Source organism: Mastigoproctus giganteus, chromosome 12, assembly GCF_048544385.1.
Source record: "Mastigoproctus giganteus isolate SK-2022 chromosome 12, ASM4854438v1, whole genome shotgun sequence".
NCBI classification, from domain to species: Eukaryota; Metazoa; Arthropoda; class Arachnida; order Uropygi; family Thelyphonidae; genus Mastigoproctus; species Mastigoproctus giganteus.
This window is the reverse complement of record NC_143586.1, coordinates 63909704-63931789: the sequence shown is the minus strand read 5'-3', so window position 1 is coordinate 63931789 and position 22086 is coordinate 63909704. Positions and strand designations below refer to the sequence as shown.

The following is a 22086-nucleotide window of genomic DNA, read 5'->3' as shown; positions in this document are numbered from 1 at the left end:
ATTTATTTAAAAATTTTTATATATATATTTTTTGAAAAAAGTTATTAATGGCTGATGGCATGAAGCCATTGGTTAAGAGATCATCAGGCATGCAACCATTAGTCAGCAGAATGCCAAGTGGTGAACATATTGTGTTTGGTTGAAAAAAATGAGTTAGTTAGTCATTTATGTTACTTCTCTTGCATGCTACAAGAATAATTTCACTTGTAGTGAAAGAATATATTTTCATGCATCTGTTTTAAATAGTCCTATAGTATGAAGCTAGAATTAAATAGCATATTTTGTTGTTGTTGTTGTTATTTGGTTTTTAGGAGCATTAGCAACTAAGGCCATATTGCTCCGAGGATATGCGGTGGTCATTCCCTGACCTTTCCGTATTTGGTAGTCACGGGCTCGAACCCCGGTCTAATCAAGAAAGGTGTGCTAAGCACTGCCGCTCCTGCCCACCTGGCTACGGAAGGCACCAGCATATTTTGTAGACAGAATGCCAACTTGAATGAGAAGTTGTTCATTTTAGACAAAATAAACAATTAAGTTTTTAATAAGTTTTATTATGTTTTATTTAATATAATTTTATTATATTATCGAGAATCAACTAACTAAAATTTGAAGACATGAAGTGCATTCTGAAATGGTGCTGGAAGTATGAAAATATTAGAGGTTCAGCATGTATGGGAGTGTCATTATTGGAAAAAGGTGCCAACACATCTAACAATAACACATTTCCATGATAAATTTGAAGGAGATGGAACTGCTCATAACATTAATTAGGAAAGCTGTAGCAAGAAAAGAACATCAAAAAGTGCCAAAAACATCCAAGTTGTTAGAAGGGCATATGATTAGATGCAAAAGATGTCTACAAAACAGTGTTCACTAGAGAACTGTTTGAATCAGTAGTATTATGAGAATCTTAAAAAGACATAAATTTCAAACCTTTTGTACCTCAGCTACTGCATGTGATTTAGAAAGGCAGTCCTCATTGACAAGCACAACTTTGTAAAGTGATACTGTCAGTAGAACAGTGAAGCTGGTGATTTTTCAGGATGCAGTCATATGACTGGTCAAACAAAGTAATGTTCAAATTGGTCATTTGAATCTTCAAAACTATTTACTGGGCTGGCAATGATCTTCACCACCTCACTCTACAGAAAGATGTTAATCTGCCAGGAATCAGTGTGAATGATACTCTCCTCTTATGTGATAATTGGACTTGACAGATTCAATGATACTGTTTTTGGGAAGAGTTATCTTAAATTGTTAATGAATATGCAGTTTTCACAAAACGAAATGTTTCTGGATACATTGGTACTTCGAACAAGATGGTTAACCACCACATTTTCACTCTGATGGAGTAAATTTCCTGAACACTGGATAAGTTGAAGGAATGCTTTTGAATACCCCCCATGGGTATACCCAAAAAGTGAAGGGTACACTCATAAAACCATAGACATTGCAAGATTTGTGGATGGTGATACAGTGGGAAGTGGTACACTGTATAGTGGGCTTTTGAGAAACTATGCTGGCATGCAACCCAGTCATTCATGTATGCTGTGGTGGACATTTTGAACTTCTGAAATAATGTTCATACATAATTTTTACTTGCCTGTAGGTTAAAAATTCTAATAGTTGTTCTTATACATACAGTGGTTATAATCAGAGTGCACCATTTTGATCACATGTAGGTGGCATATCGCCCTTAGATAAAATCTGGAATAGACAGCATCATAGACCATGCAGAAATGAAACAAAAAAGTTCCAAACAGTGACAACAAGGTGTGCCACACAGATGAAACAGCACAATTTATGGTACCGTATAAGGAAGCTATAGATCGTGAAGGTAAAACTGTTCAGTGTGATAACTTTTTGTGGTGCAAATAGGTTGGAGGTACAGTACAGCATGGTCATCGCTTCTGGAACAGCACATGTGTCATGGTAGTGTTGAAAACAGGCCGTGATTTTTTTTTTCTTTCAGGTTAATCAGAATATTGAATATTGTCTTGATAAAATTCCAGGAAATGTCATTTTCAAATATGGCTGAAGAAACTGTTTTAACAGCCAAGTAGTGTGTACACTGGAGTTCTAGCCTGCATAAAAACAGTTATGCCCACTCTCTCATGAAGTGTAGATATCACAACTCCATTCACCTGTAATGAATGGATGTACCTGTAGTGGTACATGGAACCACATGCTTGAGCCTATGCAAAGAGAAATATAATATTCTTGCAATCACAGACCAGATTGGGGGGGGGGAAGAACATTAAAATTTTAATGACATTTCAAGGAGATAAATATGCTATCCAATCAGTTTATATAAGGACAGACTTAATCTTGAAATTTTGTTAAAACTTTTCAGGTTTACACCCCCTCTTTGGTTGGCAACTACAAGATCAGGATTATGATATATATTAAATGTATTTTAATTCTGATCTCACAAAAGGCTCTTATAGTTGAAGAAGAATGATTCAGTTATGAAATTTGCTGTGAACCTATACCAAACAGTAACATGTGACCATTAGAGAGGAATTTTGTTGATAACATGTGGAGCAATATCTGACAATTATAGGTTTTCAATCACCACTTAACCAGAAATGAGCCCCCATCATTCTGCAAGGTATTTCAAATGCCACATGTGAGCTACCTCCATTCTATCCAGAAACCATATCAAAGTTGGCATTTTGGGGATAAAGCAGAGATAACTGGTACAGCACAGTGGATCTTATGAGGGCAGACTTAGACTAACACTATTTGAAAAACTGAAGCACTTTGCAAACTGTTTCCCATAGAGCATCTGTTTGTTGCAACAATGCCTTGCATGCCAGGAGGAATCTCATAACAGTTATTTTTCCAAAAACAGCTGTTGAAATTGGGTGGTTTTCTTTACTGAAAGTGACAAACAAAGCACTTTTTTTTTTAATTTTTTTTTTTTTTTTTAATATCCTAATTTTGCACAATCTGTTTGTGAAAGGGTTTCTTATGTTTTTTTTTTTTTAAATGACTGTAGTCTTCCATGACAGAGTATAGTGGCTTTGTCACTTGTCACTCTCATTTGGAAGGGTCTGGGTTTAATTCTCATCTACGAGGAATAGATGATGAGACAATGGTGCAATGTGGTCTAAGTCACTGATATGCCTTAAAACTCAGCAACAACATAAAGGACATGACTGTATTCCTGAAGCATTACTAAGACATTACCGTTGTTTTTGTAAGAGCTTTGCCAACAGAGCACACCCTTCCATGTACTATACCACACTGGCCTTTGCTTGCATCTTCTTTTATCATATTTAAAACATACTTCGCCATCTGTTACTTCATCTAACAGATGGCGAAGTATGTTTTAAATATGATATACACTTGGCTTCCCATCATGGTTTCCCATCTACAGACAGTTCTAATGACATACTTTAATGGCGCCTCCGTAGCCAGGTGGGAAGGAGCAGCAGTGCGTAGCCCACGCTTCTTGATTAGACCGGGATTCGAACCCGTCACCACCAAATACGGAGGATGCGGAAAGGTCAGGGAATGACCACCGCATATTCCTGGAGCAATATGGCTTTAGTTGCTAATGCTCCTAAAAACCAAATAACAACAACAACATACTTTAATTATAACTATCCTCATACAAAGAATTTACTTTAAAATATCAAAGAAAACAAGTGATGAGCCCACATATGCTATCACTCTTGTGTTAAGTCCTTGAGTGTATGACCATACCATTACATAATGTATGATGTTCTCATTCATCAGTAATGTTTGCCATCTTAATGGCATAGGACAATGATTCCCAACCTTTTTGAGTATAAAGCCCCTTTCTTAACTTAAAAACATTTCACAGTCCCTCACATGTCAATAAACTTTTGTAATTATCGAAATACTTAAGTCTTAAAAAAAAAAAAAAAAAATCCTTTGGTAAAAACTCAATTAACATTTTAAATAAAATTACAGTTAAGTAGGTAGATAAGTAGATAAATATCTTCGTTTGGGAAAAATTGAAGCAAATCTGTCCCCTCATACATTTGACCCAGTGACAAAATAAAATTATGAAATTGTATTTTGCAGATATATACTAAATACATATAATGGCATTGGTGGCACCAGCTGTATGCTAGCTAAATTAGTGCACTATTAAAATTACTTAATAAAGAAGGTTTTAGGAAGTGTTGCTCAAAAAGAAGTTATATTTTAGATAAAAAAGTGTTGGTGAGTTATTGGGAATTATTAGCGGAATAGTTGTGCTACCTGATAGCTTTGCAGTAGAAGTTTTCAGGATACCAAATTGTATGTAAAAATACTCACGTGTTGCTGAGTTATTTATTACGTTATTTTCAAGGTCACAGTCATTCTACCGAGCCAGCCATTTTCATGAGATAAAAGAGCTACAGCAGTGCCACCTGCTTGTTCAGTGGGATTAGAAATTCGGCATAAATTGCATAAAATTATTAAATTGCGACATCACCATTGTATAAGAGCTACCACTTCTATATAGCTGCGTAAGGCTTGGCATATTGGCAGCTTAAATCCCTAGCCTGGATAAATGGTGAGGGTTGACGTCAGGAAGGGCATCCGGTCGTAAAAACTATGCCAAAACTGATTGATGGAAAGTAGATGTGTCAGGGCTACCGAACAAAGGACGGGTCCGGTTAAAGAAGTTAGTTCAGCTAGAGATGAAGAAGGAGTTGAAAAGTGTTAGAATAAGAACATTGAACATTGGGACGATGAATGGAAAGAGCAGAGTTGCCGACCCCATATGAACGTGGGAAGAAGGTACAAAGAAGAAGATACTAAATACATATAATGCATGGTGCTAGAATTTTACAATAATTTTTCAAATAGGTAAAAGAAAGAAAAAAGATTAGACATCATTATCAAAATACGGAGGAAAAAAAAAAAAAACATACATATTGCAAATAATAAGATACAGCGCACAAAACAATTGAATCTTATGATAATAAAAAATACATAATATGAATTTAAAAAATGAATTTACATAAATAAAATAACAAAAATGACATTACTATGAAAGGTAAATTGTAAAAGAAAAAAAAAAAAAAAATCCATATAATAAGAGGGAATTAACCATCAGGCACACATATATGGTCACTCAATCTAGATATCTGCTATTTTGCAGTGTCTGGTTGAAATTCTGATAGACATTCAAACTCAGATTTAAGACTGAAAATAGTTTCAGCCTTAAATCTGGTTCCAGTGTGCACACATTTTTTTGTGGGAAAAGGCATCAAGTATTGTAAAGTATAAATATGATTCTATAAACCTCATGTCCCCCCTTAGAATAATTTCACAGCCTTTCCCCCTCTCCCCTGGGGCCACGGTACACAGGTTGGGAATCACTGGCATAGAAGAAACAAAAGGTAATTTTGCTGTCAGTTAATTATCTTCTCTTAATGTTAATTATCTATATTAATCTTAATACCATCTATACTTATATCATCTTAATGTTATTTATCTTCTCTTTGATATCTTCATTTTCTTCAAAGTTGAAATGCAATAAAACCCAAATTTACTGCTAGCTATGAGACTTGTACTTCATAATGAAAATCTCCTACTGAAAAACATCTGATAAGTAACCACTAGATTTTCATGAACTGTGGATCCAGACTTAAATCAATAGCATAAATAACTTTGCCAGACTCTGAATGATCTCCTTAGATACCCGTTTCTTTTAAAAATTAGGCTGATCTGGAAAGGTTATAAAGAAAAGATTTCTTTTGTTTTTTTTAAATGGACTACAAACTTTTGGCTGTGAACAAAATCCATTGAATGGCAACTGATATTTGACTTATCAAAGCGAAGTTTAATGGTGATGCTATTACGTAGCAGTGATATTTATTCCCCTGTTTCAATTGCACATGAAGAAATCATGTGAGACTATGCAGTTAAAAAAAATATATATATTACTACTACTACATAAAATACTGCCTATGATAGCTATTCTTTGGCAGTTACAGATTTAAAATATAAACTGCTCAGATCGAGCAACTTTGGGAACTGATCCTTGCAAGATTTCAGAATTTGTTGGATTTAAGGTTAGTCAAGGATGTAATCTTGGAAGTTACTGGGCTTTTCATACCAGCTAAGAAATACTGTTCAAGATTTAGGCTTAAATGGATGTCAGATGTACTAATGAGAATCGTGGCAGAGAAGAAAAAAGCATGGGGTGCATATAAATTATCAGGCAGAAGATTACAGATTACAAGAAATCTTTGGAGAAGGATGCAAAGACTTCTTTATTTAGGTAAACTCTAGAAGGAAGGGGATGAATCAGATTGGTTCGACTATTGATGACCCTGCTCATGCAGCTGACAAACAATGAGTATTTTGCATCTACATTCACACGTGAGAGGTTATTCAAGGAGAGGGCCAGATGTTTATCAAATTCTAACAGGGAGTTGAATGATTTTGTAATAACTGAGAGCAAAGTGGAGGAGAAATTGTTGAAGTTAAACATAAGATAGGCACCTGAGGTAGATTTTATCTATCCTGTTATATTAAAGGAGGCAGCAAAGGAAGTAAGCAAACCCTTAGTCATTATGAGAGCATCCTTGGACTCAGGGGAAGTCCCCACAGACTGAAGATGTGCAAATGTATCCCCAATTCACAAAGGGGATCAAAGGATGGCAGAAGTAATTACAGACCTGTTAGTTTAACTTCTGTTCCAGAGAAAGTAATGGAGACTGGTGAGAAGCAATGCAGGATCATCTAGACAAGACTACAGTTATAATAGTCAGCCTGGATTTGTTAAGGGGCCATCTCTGATTAGATACTCTGCAGTAACAAAGGAACTTGTTATTGCATCAGACAATGCAGTAACAAAGGATGCAAAAAATAATTTTGATATAATATACTTGGATTTCACTAAAGCTTTTGATACTATTGCACACAGAAGGCTGCTATAGAAGTTGGAGCAGTATGGTGTTAAGGGAAAGTTGCTGTTACGGATAAAAGGATGGTTGAGCAGGAGAAGACAGAATGGTAATCAATGGACACTGCTCATTGTTGTTATTTTCTATATTTATCAGTGGTATTGATGAAGGTGTAACAGCCTTAATGTCCAAGTTTGCAGATGATACAAAGGTTGGCAGGGTTGCTAACGACAGTAATGACAGTATGCTACTCCAACTGGATCTAGATAAGTTGGGAAAACGGGCTGAGAAGTGGCAACTGGACTTTAACATTGACAAATGCAAAGTACAGTAAACCCCCGCTATATACAAACATTGGCAGAGTTGGTAATGACAGCATGCAGCTGCAACAGGATCTACAAAAGTTGGGCAGATGGGCTGAACTGTGGCAACTGAACTTTAACATTGACAAATGCAAAGTGCTGCATATGGGTAGCAGTAACCCCAGAGTAACATACCAATTGTGCGGTACTATATTCAGGATAGAGAAGAATGAAAAAGATCTGGGGTAATTGTGCCATCAGATATGAAGTTTTCAGAGCAGTGTAGACAGGCTGTCAGAGCAGCTCATGGGGTCTTGCCAATGATTTGTTGTTATTTGGTTTTTAGGAGCATTAGCAACTAAGGCCATATTGCTCCGGGGATATGCGGTGGTCATTCCCTGACCTTTCCGTATCCTCCGTATTTGGTGGTCATGGGCTCGAACCCCGGTCTAATCAAGAAGCGTGTGCTACGTACTGCTGCTCCTGGCTACGGAGGCACCTTGTCAATGATATACAGGAACTTTGCTAGCAGGGAGGAGGTTGTGATTATCCCCTTGTATAAGGAAATGACCAGGCCACTCTTGAACACTGCATACAGGTTTGGAGGCCTCATTTTAGGAAGGATGTAGAGCTGCTGGAGCGGGTACAGAGAAGGGCAACGAGATTGGTGAGGAGAACAAAGGGGTGCTCTTACCAAGAAACACTTAAGTTCTGCAAATTGCAGCATCTGGAGATAGACACCAGTGAGGTAATCTGATTGAGGTGTTTAAGGCTTTAAATGGTTTCAGCTAGTTTAATGCGGATGGGTTTCTTTCTCTTGCTCAGATTACACATTTGAGGGGCATAAATTCAAATTGAGGAAACACAGTTGCAGAATAGATGTGGGGAAATTTGCCTTTAGACAGCGAGTGGTTGATTGCTGGAACAAACTCCCATCTGTCATTGCGGAAGATGACAGCTTAAATAAATTCAAGGAAGAACTGGACAAACGTTTGTAGTGGATGACGAGGTGAACGGAAGTTGTTTTCTTTTTTTTTTTTTGCTGATGCTCTATAAGCTTGCTTTCTTGCATCATATGCTAATGCTATTCATATATAAATTTGGGTGGGGGAGGATTAAATGTCTACATCTTGGACTGTTTTTCCACCTCTCTCCCCAAACCTTATAGTGTTATGGGGAGGGAGGAGGATGTTAAAGTTAAAAAATCATATGTAGTTTACAAATAGCTTTCCCCCGATTAAGTGAGGGGGTTATTTGTATCTAATGATCTCATTACCAAAATCAACTATTGAAATTGGGTTGCATTCTCTACTTCGAGATACAGACAAATTACTTATTTCTTTAAATATCTTGATCATTTTGCACAACCTGCAAAACGATGAAGATACTGATGTGCTTATTCATGTGCTTGCATTTCTTATCTAGAAACAGGTCTTCAAGAAATGCATGTGTATTATTGAGTCAAAGCCACATCTTTGAAGAACCAGATTTGATGCAATACTGTTGGAAAGTCATTGTTGCTCAGGCCAATTTAGCACTTGACTGGTGATGGGTTTGTTGATATTGATTATGGTACTTTAGAATCAATTCTGGCAGTTTTTTGATAACCTAGAAAGATTGTGAAAGTGCTTTATATTGTTTGTTCACTTGTTTAGTTTATTATTCAAGTTTGCTATTGCTTCACATAGAAAAATATGATATGTTGCATAAATGCAAGATAATTCCATCATCCAATATCTTATGGTTGGTTGTTTACGATATCTTCAAACAGGCCTATGTTGAAGAAGGAGACAGCAGTCTCCGAAAGCTTCAGATTTTATCGCTTTTAATCCAGTTTATTTTAGATAATTTTATTGCTTTGGTATTTTTAACTATATTTTTAACGTTTTTATCGTAGTTTATTTTATCGTAATTTATTGTAATATTTTAGTCTTCCAATAGTGTATCACATTATTTCATTATATTTTATTTTTATAGTAAAAATTTAATTCCTTGGCTGGTGTTTGTCTTTAATTATTGCAGTATGGTTGTTTACGATTTTAATGATACAAAACTTACTTTGTCATAATGTGCCTACTCTAGTACTTTAAAATAAAACATAAGGGTTTTGGGAGGATTATCCTTCTTGTAATGAGTAATATAATTGAATTTTTAAAATGTTAAATTCAAATACTGCAGTAGTATAAGTTTACTGCTTTGTAGAATGCTAAAATTTGTTTAATTTAGTAAACTTTTGATGTATGTTTAGATATTGTAGAATATCTAAAGGCACCATGGTTGTGTTCTTAATGGTGGCAACTGGTCTGTTAAACCCGTTCATGTATAATTCTAAAATTCTAAAACAATATCACCTCCAAAACTACTTGAATAAGACTACAGGCAGTTCTCGCTTTATGAGTTTTTTACCCAAGCATCAACAAAATCGAAAATATGAACATTAATTGCAAAAAAAATGAATGTTAAACATTCATAAACACCGCATTCCAAACCACATGCATAGCTATACAATACAGTGTACCCCACTTTACAATATTAATCAGTTCCAGAGACACCATCGTATCTTTAAAATATCATAATGTGAACCCAATAACACATTGTTTTTTGGTAATTCATTTCAAGATCTCAGAAGTTGAAATTTCGATGTATAACTAAGCTATTTATCTCTCTAAAACGTCATTTTTAAGGTCACGGGGATATGCGGTGGTCATTCCCTGACCTTTAACGAATGTGACCTTAAGGCCATATAAAAGGTCGTGAGCATGGTTTGTAAATTGTATTAGCCACCAATTCAAATCATTAAAATCCACTACACTTTCATTGTTAACATATGTTCCGTTATAAGATTCAATTTTAAACGCCTTTATGATATTTTTCTAAAGCACATTTCTGGAGGTCACGACCATAAAACAATAAAAACAATTTGCACTTTCCAGTTTATTGGGCTTTTCTGTTACTGCAAGCAATTATAAACGGGCAGTAAACTCGATTCGATCTTCTTGCATTTACGAAAATACCGATAGCTGGAATTGTGTGGTTTCTTATTTTATGTTATTATGGTAAAATTGTTTCCCCTTCACTGAAATCTTCAATCGTATAAAAAACAAATAAATTTTCAGAATCTTCTCTTCATTCCTTTTATTTTAAGCTTCTTAAACTTGTTACTCCATGCGAATCATGTTAGTTGCAATTTGTGCATTCCATTAAAAAATGCTTATGCATGCTATTGAAATTTATAAAGAAAAGAGAAGATTATCTTGGAAATAAACGCCTCTGGAAGCATTTCTGAAGAGACAACTCCTTGTGCAACAAACCAATGAGTGTGCATTTAGTCGATGATGATGATGTAGAATAAACATTCTTTAACATTTGTAAGTCATAAATAACTTCTCTATTATTATAATTTGCTTGATTTTACAGACTACATTTTCATTTCTTTCGATAAATCAGTCATTGTTTAAACAAACTAATTAGCTAACTAATTTCATTGTTGATAACGTAACCTCTATTTTTAACCTTATGTCTATGGGAAATAAATTCCCACTTTACGAGTGCGCGCTAGGAACGAATTAACTCGTAAAGTCGAGAACTACCTGTATATGTATAATTAAGAAGGTAGAGTTACAGCCACTAATCTTGAGCCAGCTATTAATGCACAATAGATATTTTGCTGAGGGGGTCTGTTAGACCTAGTGTCACCACTGCTGGGTAGTAGTACCTAGCCTAACAGGTTTTTTTTTTTTTTTTTTTGAATTTATCAGAATTGCATATTTTCAATTTAGTTTTACAGAAATGATAAACCTTGTCAATTATATTATAAAAAGTAAATTTTTTTTTTTGCCTTCATTATATTATCATCCTAATATGACTTCCTCTTTTCTTAGATATCTTTATTCTGATGATATAAAACTTGAAGCAGACAACGTATTAGCTACACTTTATGCAGCCAAGAAATATTTAGTACCTCATCTGGCACGTGCTTGTGTTTCCTACTTGGAAACAGGTCTTTCTGCAAGAAATGCATGCGTATTATTGAGTCAAAGCCAGCTCTTTGAAGAACCAGATTTGATGCAGCGGTGTTGGGAAGTCATTGATGCTCAGGCTGATTTAGCACTAGCTTCTGATGGGTTTGTTGATATTGATTATGGTACTTTAGAATCAATTCTGACACGTGAAACAATTAATACAAAAGAGATTATTTTATTTCAAGCTACTTTAAATTGGGCTACTGCAGAATGCATTAGACGAGATCTTGAACCAACAACAGAGAATAAAAGAAGAGTCTTAGGGAAGGCTTTATATCTTCTTCGAATACCTGCTATGACCCTTGAAGAATTTGCAAATGGACCTGCTCAGTCTGGAATTCTCACACTACATGAGACAAGGGATATTTTCTTACATTTTACTGCAGTTAAGAAACCACCTCTTACATTTCCCACTAAGCCACGGATTGGACTGAAGACTCAAGTATGTCACAGATTTCAATCATCGGCCCACAGGAGTAATCAGTGGCGATACAGAGGAAGATGTGACAGCATTCAGTTTTGCGTAGACAAGAGAATATTTATAGCAGGTTTTGGCCTATATGGATCAAGTAATGGAGCAGCTAATTACACAGTAAAGATTGAACTGAAACGAATGGGGAAAATTTTAGCTGAACATAGTACAGAGTTCTTTTCTGATGGTTCTAGTAATACCTTTCATGTTTACTTTGAGCATCCAATTCAGATTGAAGCAGAGACATTTTATACTGCTTCAGCTATCTTAGATGGAGCTGAACTAAGCTATTTTGGGCAGGAAGGTATGAGTGAAGTAACAATTGGATGTGTAACATTCCAATTTCAGTGCTCCTCTGATAGTACTAATGGAACAGGGGTGCAGGGTGGGCAAATACCAGAACTAATTTTTTATGGTCCACCAAATCCATAACTAATCCTAGACTGCATAGTTTTGTTTTTTTTTTAATATTATTATTATGATTAGAAATTAATAATTCACCAACACAATGAAAACACTCTTAGTGCTACTCAAAACTTCTCTGTATGAGATGTATATGCATACTACCGAAGGTGGGACATATACACAAAGTTAATTTTTTGTTTATGAGATATATCTCAAAGTCCAAGTTATTGTAGCTTCTTTCCTCGTATATATATATTTTTATTTTTTATTATTATTTTTTTTTTTTTGTTTCTTTTGTGAAGAGGTAGAATTGTTGTAAGCTTCACAATGCAAGTGCTATTACAGCACTACTAGTCCTGTCCATTTTTTGGCTCAAGGAAAAATAAGGTGTACTAAGTTTTTATGTATATATTGTCCCATTTTTTTTTCACATGATAATGTTAAATTTTTATATACTGAAAACAATGTAATGCATATACAGTCCAAGCATATGCAAAATGTGTATAGATGTTTGTATAAAGATATTGTATGTAGTTTATTGAAAATAGTGTTCATAACATCAGTTGTTTAATTTAAAGAGGTATAGAATTGATCCAGAAGTGTGGAATTCCAAATGTATATGATTTTTTTTTTCCAACATTTCTACGCAAGATAGCCTTTGGCAGATGATTTACATTTAATAAAAACGCTTTTTTATTTTTCTCCCTATTTGTGACTCTCCATCACAGACACAAAAGTCTATGACAAATAGCTTAAAATCACATATGCTCTTCCAAATTAAATGCATGTCCTTCAGATAATGGATTTCACATACACTCTTACCAAATTTGCAGGATATCTATTACACCGAAGATTGGAGACACTGTTTTTAACACCCCCCCCACTGTCCAGAAAGAAACACTGTGTAAAAAAATTCCATTTGTATATGCAGAAGTGAATAGTCCTATTTACAGGAGTAGTTGTTAGTTTTTACTACATGGTGATACTTTCTGGTTTTGCAATTGGCTTTTATATGGTTTACAGGGGTCTCAGACAGTTTTTAAATTCTGTACAGTGGGATCAACTGATGTTACCAATGTTGAATTCTAAATGGGAAGCCTTCAGGGACTTAATTTTGGAGGCTACTAGGCTTTTCATTCCAACTAAGAAATACTGTTCAAGGTTTAGGCCTAAATAGATGTCAGATGAATTAATGAGGCTCGTGGCAGAGAAGAAGAATGTATGGGATGCATATAAAGTATCAGGTGACACAGAAGCCTATGGCAGGTATAAACTAGTCTGTAATCAAGTCACAAAGAACACTAGGCAAGTAAAGGCAGATTACGAGAAATCCTTGGCAAAGGATGCAAAGAGTTCTTGACTTATATAAACTCTAGAAGGAAAGGGATGAATTAGATTGGACCACTCAACATAGATGGGTTGACTATTGATGATCATGCTGATGTAGCTGATAAACTGAATGAGTATTTTGCGCCTACATTCACACATGAGGAGTTATTCAATGAGGGGAGTGCCAGAAGTTTATCAAACTCTAACAGGAGTCTTAACAGGGAGCTAAGTGATTTTGTAAAAACTGAGAACAAAGTGGAGGAGAAATTGCTGGAGTTAAGCATAAAAAAGGCACCTGGGGTGGATGGGATCTATCCAGTTATATTAAAGGAAGTAAGCAAACCCTTAGCCATAATTATGAGAGCTTCTTTGGACTCAGGGGAGGTCCCCATGGACTGGAGGTGTGCAAATGTATCACCATTTCACAAAGGGGGTTCACAAAAGGTGACACAAGTAACTATAGACCTGTTAGTTTAACTTGTGTTCCGGAGAAAATAAAGGAATCACTGGTTAAAGAAGCACTGCAGGATCATCAAGACAAGACTGCAGTAATAGTTAAGACACATCATGGGTTTGTTAAAGGGAGGTCTTGTCTGACCAATTTGATTGGATGCTATGATGTGGTCACAAAGGAACTGAATGCCAAAAATAATTTTGATATCATATACTTGGATTTCAGGAAAGCTTTTGATACTGTTGCACATGGAAGACTGCTGTACAATTGGAGAGGTATGGCATCAAGGATAAGCTGGTACGATGGATAAAGGTATAGTTGAGTGGGAAACAACAGAGTGGTAACCAATGGACACTGCTCTTTGTGGACAAATGTTATTAGTGGAGTTCTCCAGGGTTCAGTGTTTGGCCCATTGTTGTTTTGTATATTTATCAATGATATTGATGAAGGTATATCAAGGTTTAATGTCCAAGTTTGCAGATGATACAAAGGTTGGCAGGGTTGCTAACGACAGTAATGACAGTATGCTACTCCAACTGGATCTAGATAAGTTGGGAAAACGGGCTGAGAAGTGGCAACTGGACTTTGACAAATGCAAAGTACAGTAAACCCCCGCTATTTGCGGTTTCGCGATCGCCGATTTAATATAAAATGAAACCTAAAAAAATGTAAAATTTTAAAGCGCCGTGAATATTTTCCGACATAAAAAAACATGGGCGTGGCTAAAATTATCTTTCCCGGTCAAAACAGTGCTCAGTGGGTGGAGGGAGAGGGGTGACAAAACCGCCAGCGTGGATGTTTCTCGCTAATCCTTGTTCAGTATGTGTTATGCGCTTGTGATGGAAGGTTTCGTTGTTTGCTTTTAGTTTATATGCTTACAAATTGAATAAATTTATCAATTTATAAATTGATATGCTTACAAAAATGATAAATCTACTGTTTTGCAGTGTAAAACAGACTTTTTCGAGTGTGTTAACGGAAGAAAGTGACTTTATTGCGGACAAGTTCTTTCTAACCTCTACAAAAATATGGCTACGAATAACAAGAGAAATGTGAAAATATCAAAGAAGGTGATTACATTAGCGAATAAAATTGAGTTATTAGATAAAATTTCTAATGGTGAAAGTGTCTCAGTGGCAAAACATTATAAAATCAATTAGTCAACGGTGTGATCAATAAAAAAAATCGGAAGAAAAAATCCGCCGTAGTGTCCGTGAAAACCGCTAATTGCTTCAAAAATTTGTTCTGTAACTCGTGATGTTAAATTTAAAAAAAATGGAAAAGGCTTTAAATCTGTGGATAGAAGACCGAACTCAAAATAACATTCCGTTAAGTTCACTCATCGTTCGTGAAAAGACAAAACTCCTTTATCAACACTTTAGCGAAACTGGTGATAGCACTGGCGGGATAAGTTTTTTTGCTAGCAAAGGTGTTGGTTTGAAAGATTTGTTTGAAATTTCTAATAAATATTACATTTAATATTAAATTGTTTCTTATTTTCATTTCGATGCCATATGCTTATATTTCACTATGTACTGTCAATGTACATAGTCATATTATGAAGGTACATATAATACATACATAGACAAAATTTTAGACTAGTTTTTCTTATAAATTTCATACTTTGGAACGGAACCCTTTATTACTATGGGAGCCATAACTCAGTATTCGCATTTTCGGTATTCGTGACATTTTTCAGGAACGTAACCCCCGCGAATAGCGGGGGTTTACTGTACTGCATATGGGTAGCAATAACTGAAGAGAAACGTACCAACTGGGTGGTACTACACTCAGGGAAGTGGGAAGTGAAAAAGACCTGGGGGTAATTGTGTAACCAAATATGAAGTTCGCTGAGCAGTGCACATGGGCTGCCAGGCCAGGTCATGGAGTCTTGTCAATGATATATAGGAATTTTGCTAGCAGACAGGGAAGTGATAATCCCGTTATAGAAGGCAATGGTCAGGCCACACCTAGAGTACTGTGTACAGGTCTGGAGGCCTCATTTTAGGAAGGATGTAGAGTTGCTAGAATTGAGTACAAAGAAGGGCAACAAGATTGGTAAGGGGAACAAAGGGGTGCTCTTACCAAGAAAGGCTTAAGTTTTGCAAATTGCAGAAACTGGAGAGTAGGCACCTGCAAGGTGATCTAATTGAGGTGTATAAGGCCTTGAATGGGTTGAGCAAGTGAATGATAATGGGGTTCTTCTCCTTGCTCACATTAAGAATCCGAGGGGGGACAGATTCAAATTGAGGAAAGACAGTTGTAGAATAGATGTGCGGAAATTTGCCTTTAACCAGCAGGTAGTTGATTTGCCCTTGGATAGAAGCTTAGCTCTCCATTAGCTGACTGAAGGAAAACCTCTGCACATCTATTCTGCAACCATCCTTTTTCAATTAGAATTTATGTTCACTCATGGTATAGTCTGGGCAAGAGGACGAATGTCAGATCACCTTGTTGGTGCGTAGTCTCCAGATGCTGCAATTTGCAGAACTGAAGCCTTGCTTGGTAAGACAACTCTTTCGTTTCCTTCACCACTCTCATTGCTTTTCTCTGCATCCATTCCTGCAGATCTACTTCCTTCCTAAAATGAAGCCTAACCATGGCCTGGTACAAAGGGATAATCACCTTATCCCTGCCAGAAAAAAAAAAAATCATAGTTGCCAGGCCCGGCAGCCTGTCTGCATTGCTCAGAGAATTTCATATCTGACTGCATATTATGCCTGGGTCTTTTATATTTCTACCCTGAGTGTAGTACTGCACAGCCATTACTTTAATCTGGGATTACTGCTACTCATACGCAGCATTTTACATTTATCAATGTTAAATTTCAACTGTCTTTTCTCACCCCGTCTTCCTAATTTTTTTTAGACCCTATTGTAGTAGCTTACTCTGTTTAATGTCATTAACCAAGCTGCCAACCTTTGTATCATTTGCAGACATAGACATTAAGCCTGAAATATCTTCAATATCATTGATAAATACAGAAAACAATGGCTCAGCACTGAACCCTGGAGGACTCCCTAGTGGAGTCCTCCAGGGTTCAATACCGGTATTTTGGTATTTTTAATTTATGAAACTGGGATACCGGTATTCCAAAAAAAACATTTTTTGCAATAAATTTTAATGACAATTAGGTGCAATAAAGTAAGGAAAAAACAAGTAATTACTTGAGTTCATGTTTTAAATCTTCATCTTCAAAAAAATCTTATTTCCTTTTTTATCAAAAATAAAAAATATTTCCCTTTTGACTTTTTATGGCACTATATATCGAAGAAACTAAATTGAGGGGCCCATCAAGCTCTCAGCTGCCCACATCAACGCCAGAGCTTGCACTTGGGCATCGCGTGACACAGAGACAACCCCCAAGGCAGAATGCGCTGGTCCCGAAGGAACTAGTAGTTGTTGGTGACTCTATTGTCAGGGAAATGGGGAACATGCTTTGTAAAAAAGATAGGTGGAACAGGACCAGGGTATGTCTGCCAGGGGCAAAGGTTGATGATGTTGTAGAGCGAATATCATCTTTTAAGGGCACAAAAGGTGATATAGTTGTACACGTTGGCACTAATAATATTAAGAGTAGGAGACCGGCAGAATTACTTAACAAGTACAGGTCACTGTTGAACAAAAGCCGAGAATTAGGGTTGAATTTGAAAGTGTCTGCAATTCTGCCCAGACACGATAGGAGGGAGTATATGATGAGAGCCTTGTCGATCAATTCGGCCCTGGAAAGATTGTGCAAGGCTCAAGGGGTAGAATTTTTTTCAGCCTGGACTGTACTTGTTAACAGGAGAGATTGCTTCTACAGGGATGGGATACACTTAAATAGAAAGGGTGCAAGAATATTTGCTGATGCTATCGAGGCAGTGTTAGGTGGGTCGGAAAACTGCTAGCTTGGGGGGAGACAAAGACCAATAGATTGACAGTAGCCACTGGCAGAGGTGAAAGAGATTCTTGTACTACTTCTATTAGAATGAGTAGAAGCCTGAAAAACAAGATGCATGGTATTTCAGAGACTGCTGGGAGCCATTGCGGTACAAGTAAACACATGGGTTGCGTTAGGGTAGCTAAGAATAGAAACAGGTGCAGGTATACTTGCGTGTACACCAATGCTAGGAGTTTAGTAAATAAATTTGATGAATTTGAGGTATTGCTCAAAACATCAAAGGCAGATATTGTTGGGATATCAGAGACGTGGTGTCACACAGATATAAGGGATGCAGAACTGCAATTTGGGGAGTACAACGTCTACAGAAAGGATAGACAGGATAGGAAGGGGGGGAGGGGTTATGCTATTAGTTAAGAAACACATAAAAACCAAGGAAGTGAAGCCAGTCGACATCGCTGGACAGTGCAGTGTTGAGTCAGTTTGGTGTGACATAAGCATTGGGAGATCAAAATTGAGAATAGGAGTGTGCTATAGGCCTAATGACTCTGATGAGTATAATAAGGAACTGTACAGGGAAATAGAGTGGGCCAGTAAATCAGAGAGTCTTATAATGGGAGATTTTAATTTCCCAGATATTGACTGGAATTTGGGGGCTGGTTACTCACACACTAGCAGGGCTTTTGTGGATTTATTGGATGATTGTTTTCTACATCAGCATGTTCGGGAGGCAACTAGAGGGAGTAATACTCTTGATTTGATTATCAGCAGTGATTCTTCATGCATTAAGAATCTGCAGATAAATGAACCACTAGGTGGCAGTGATCACAGTGTGCTGAAGTGGGATTTACTCAAAGAGGTAACTACCATTAGGGGTAAAGGGAAGGGTTATTGCTTCCGTAAAGGCGACTACGATGGACTGAGACAGTATTTAAATTCTATACAGTGGGACCAACTGATGATGTTACCAACAGCAAATTCAAAATGGGAAGCATTCAAAGAACTTATCTTGGAAGCTACTAGGCTTTACATACCAACTAAGAAATATTGTTCAAGGTTTAGGCCAAAATGGATGTCAGATGAACTAATGAGGCATATGGCAGAGAAGAAAAATGCATGGGATACTTACAAATTAACACATGACACAGAAGCCTATGATAGATACAAGTTGATATGCAACCAAGTTACAAAGGAGGTTAGGCAGGCGAAGGCAGATTACGAGAAATCCTTGGCAAGGGATGCAAAGAAAAACAGCAAAGAGTTCTTTACTTATGTAAACTCTAGAAGGAAGGGGATGAATCAGATTGGTCCACTTGATATTGATGGGTCAACTGTTGATGATCCTGCTCAGGTAGCTAACAAACTAAATGAATATTTTGCATCGACATTCACACATGAGGAGTTATTCAGCAAGGGGAATGCCAGAGGTGTATTCAACTCTAGCAGTAAGCTAGAGAATCTTGAAATAACTGGGAGTAAAGTGGAGGAGAAACTGTTGAAGATAAACACAAGAAAGGCACCCGGGGTGGATGGGATCTATCCAGTTATATTAAAGGAGGCAGCAAAGGAAGTAAGCAAACCCTTAGCCATAATTATGAGAGCTTCCTTGGACTCAGGGGAGGTACCCATAACGGGAAATGTGCAAATGTGACCCCAATTCACAAAGGAGGATCAAAGGCTGACACAAGTAATTATAGACCTGTGAGCTTAACTTCTGTTCCAGGAAAATTAATGGAGGCACTGGTTAAAGAAGCACTGCAGGATCATTTAGACAAGACTTCAGTTATAGCTCAGACACAGCATGGTTTTGTTAAGGGGAAGTCTTGCCTGACCAACTTGATTGGATACTATGATGCAGTCACAAAAGAACTGGATGCAGGGAACTGGAACTTTGATATTATATACTTGGATCTTAGAAAGGCTTTTGATACTGTTGCACATGGAAGACTGCTACATAAATTGGAGCAGTGTGACATTGGAGGCAAATTGCTGCTATGGATAAAGGGGTGGTTGAGGGGGAGAAGACAGAGAGTGGTAATCAATGGACACTGCTCATCGTGGACTAATGTTATTAGTGGAGTCCCTCAGGGCTCAGTGTTGGGTCCATTATTGTTTTCTGTATTTATAAATGATATTGATGATGGTATATCAAGCTTAATGTCCAAGTTTGCAGGTGATACAAAGGTTGGCAGGGTTGTCAAGGACACTACTGACACTATGCTGCTGCAACAGGATCTGGAAAGGTTGAGCAGATGGGCTGAGAGGTGGCAAATGAAGTTTAACATTGACAAATGTAAAGTACTACACATGGGAAACAGCAACCCCAGAGCAATGTATCAACTCTGTGGTACTACACTGACAGTGGTAGAGAATGAAAGGGACTTGAGGGTGGTTGTGCAGGCAGATATGAAGTTCTCTGAGCAGTGCAGACGGGTTGCAAGAGTAGCTCATGGAGTATTGTCAATGATATACAGGAATTTTTCCAGCAGGGATAAGGAGGTGATTATTCCATTGTATAAGGCAATGGTCAGGCCACACCTAGAGTACTGTATACAGTTCTGGAGGCCTCATTTCAAGAAGGATGTAGAGCTGCTGGAACGAGTACAGAGAAGGGCAACAAGATTAGTGAAAGGAACAAAGGGGTGCTCTTACGAAGAAAGGCTTAAGTTTTGCAAATTACAGTGTCTGGAGACTAGGCACCAGCGAGGTGATCTGATAGAGGTGTATAAAGCCTTGAATGGTTTGAGCATGCTCAATGCTGATGGGATTCTTCCTCTAGCTCAGGAAAATCACCTGAGAGGGCATAAATTCAAATTGAGGAAAGACAGATGCAGGATAGACGTGCGGAAATTTGCCTTTAGCCAGCGGGTGGTTGGTTGGTGGAACAGACTTCCATCCCTTGTGGTGGAGGTTGATAGCCTAAATAAGTTTAAGGCACAGCTGGACAGGTATTTGGAACGAACAGAGGGGTGAAGTGGAAGTGGTTTTTTTTTTTTTTTTTTTTTTTTTTTTGGCTGATGCTGCATAAGCTTGCTTTCTTGCATCAAATGCCTCTGCTAATGCTATATCCGTATTAACGAAAGAAAGGATCTGACGGTTCAGCTTGGTGATAAAATCAAATCTAAGTTGTGGGGGGGTTATTTATTAATTTTTATTTCCCTGTACCTTACTATTGCTGTCAGTGGTCATTGTTATGATTTTCGTACAGCAGCTCCATTCAAGCACCAAGCTCCACAAGCTACCCCGACTGCATTAAAAAATTATAATTTCCAAAAGCTGAGAGATTCCCCCCCCCCCACGAGTATATACTGTATATTATACAGGGTGTCTCAAAAATATTGGTACAAACGTTTAGGGGAGGTAGGTAACATCTAAAGGAATGTGAATCGCATAGGAACCCATAACCGGAAATGTCACGGGAAAGTAGTAGCAGAGATGACACAAGACAGTAATTAGTGGCAAACATTTATTTGACATAATATTAACAATGGAGTACGAGATGGATGCATTTCATGGTGTTACAACAGATGCTCGAAAGTTCCACCACGAGACATGCATGTGTGACACCGACGCAGCATGGATTGGCAGACACGGTCGAACAAACCTGGAGTTTCTTTGACAGTAGCAGCAGCGCAGACGAGTCTTGTCATGAGATCCATTTCTGTCTCCACAGGTGATTCATACACGATAGATTTGAGGGCCCCCACAGAAAGAAATCAAGGCTCAATAAATCAGGTGAGCATGGGGGCCAGGTGACAGGTCCACCACAGCCAATCCATCGACGCCCAAAACGGCTGTTCAAATGGTCACGAACACACCTTCCATAATGGGCAGGCGCCCCGTCATGTTGAAACCAAATGTTGCGTCTCGCATTTGCTGGAACATCGTCAAGTAACCCTGGTAGAACTTGTTCAAGAAAGATCCGATATTTAGCAGAGTTCATCCGCGATGGTAACAGGTATGGGCCGACTAAGCAGTCACCGACCATACCTGCCCAGACATTTACTGTGAAGCGATGTTGTGCTGCAGGGGCGCACACCGTGTGGGCCCCTCTGCTAATCCATACACGAGGTGCATGTCTGCCAGCTCACAGTTCGTATATCGATGCACGCTCTTCATACGGTGACTACTGCTTGAATGAATAAACCAGAAATTTTCCCTCTCCCGAACTGATGAACAGCGCCGTGTACCGACTTACTGTGACATTTCTGGTTATGGGTTTCTATGTGATTGACATTCCTTTAGATGTTACCTACTGCCCCTAAACGTTTGTACCAATATTTTTGAGACACCCTGTATATTGTATATATATTATACAAAGGATACTAGGAAAGTTTTGCA

At 37.5% G+C, this 22086-nt stretch overlaps 2 protein-coding genes across 3 annotated transcripts in view; one reads left to right on the top strand and one right to left on the bottom strand.

Annotated features, from left to right (window-relative positions):
- LOC150077125 (BTB/POZ domain-containing protein 6-B-like) overlaps positions 1-12304 on the top strand; it is a 37117-nt gene extending 24813 nt beyond the window's left edge. Inside the window, exon 3 of the mRNA XM_090386886.1 lies at positions 11062-12304. Coding sequence (XP_090243012.1) covers positions 11062-12106 — 1045 coding nt within the window. The 3' untranslated portion in view covers positions 12107-12304. The remainder of the gene's footprint in view (positions 1-11061) is intronic.
- Brf (Brf RNA polymerase III subunit) overlaps positions 1-22086 on the bottom strand; it is a 330203-nt gene that overhangs the window by 172247 nt on the left and 135870 nt on the right. The gene's annotated exons all lie outside the window — the stretch shown is intronic.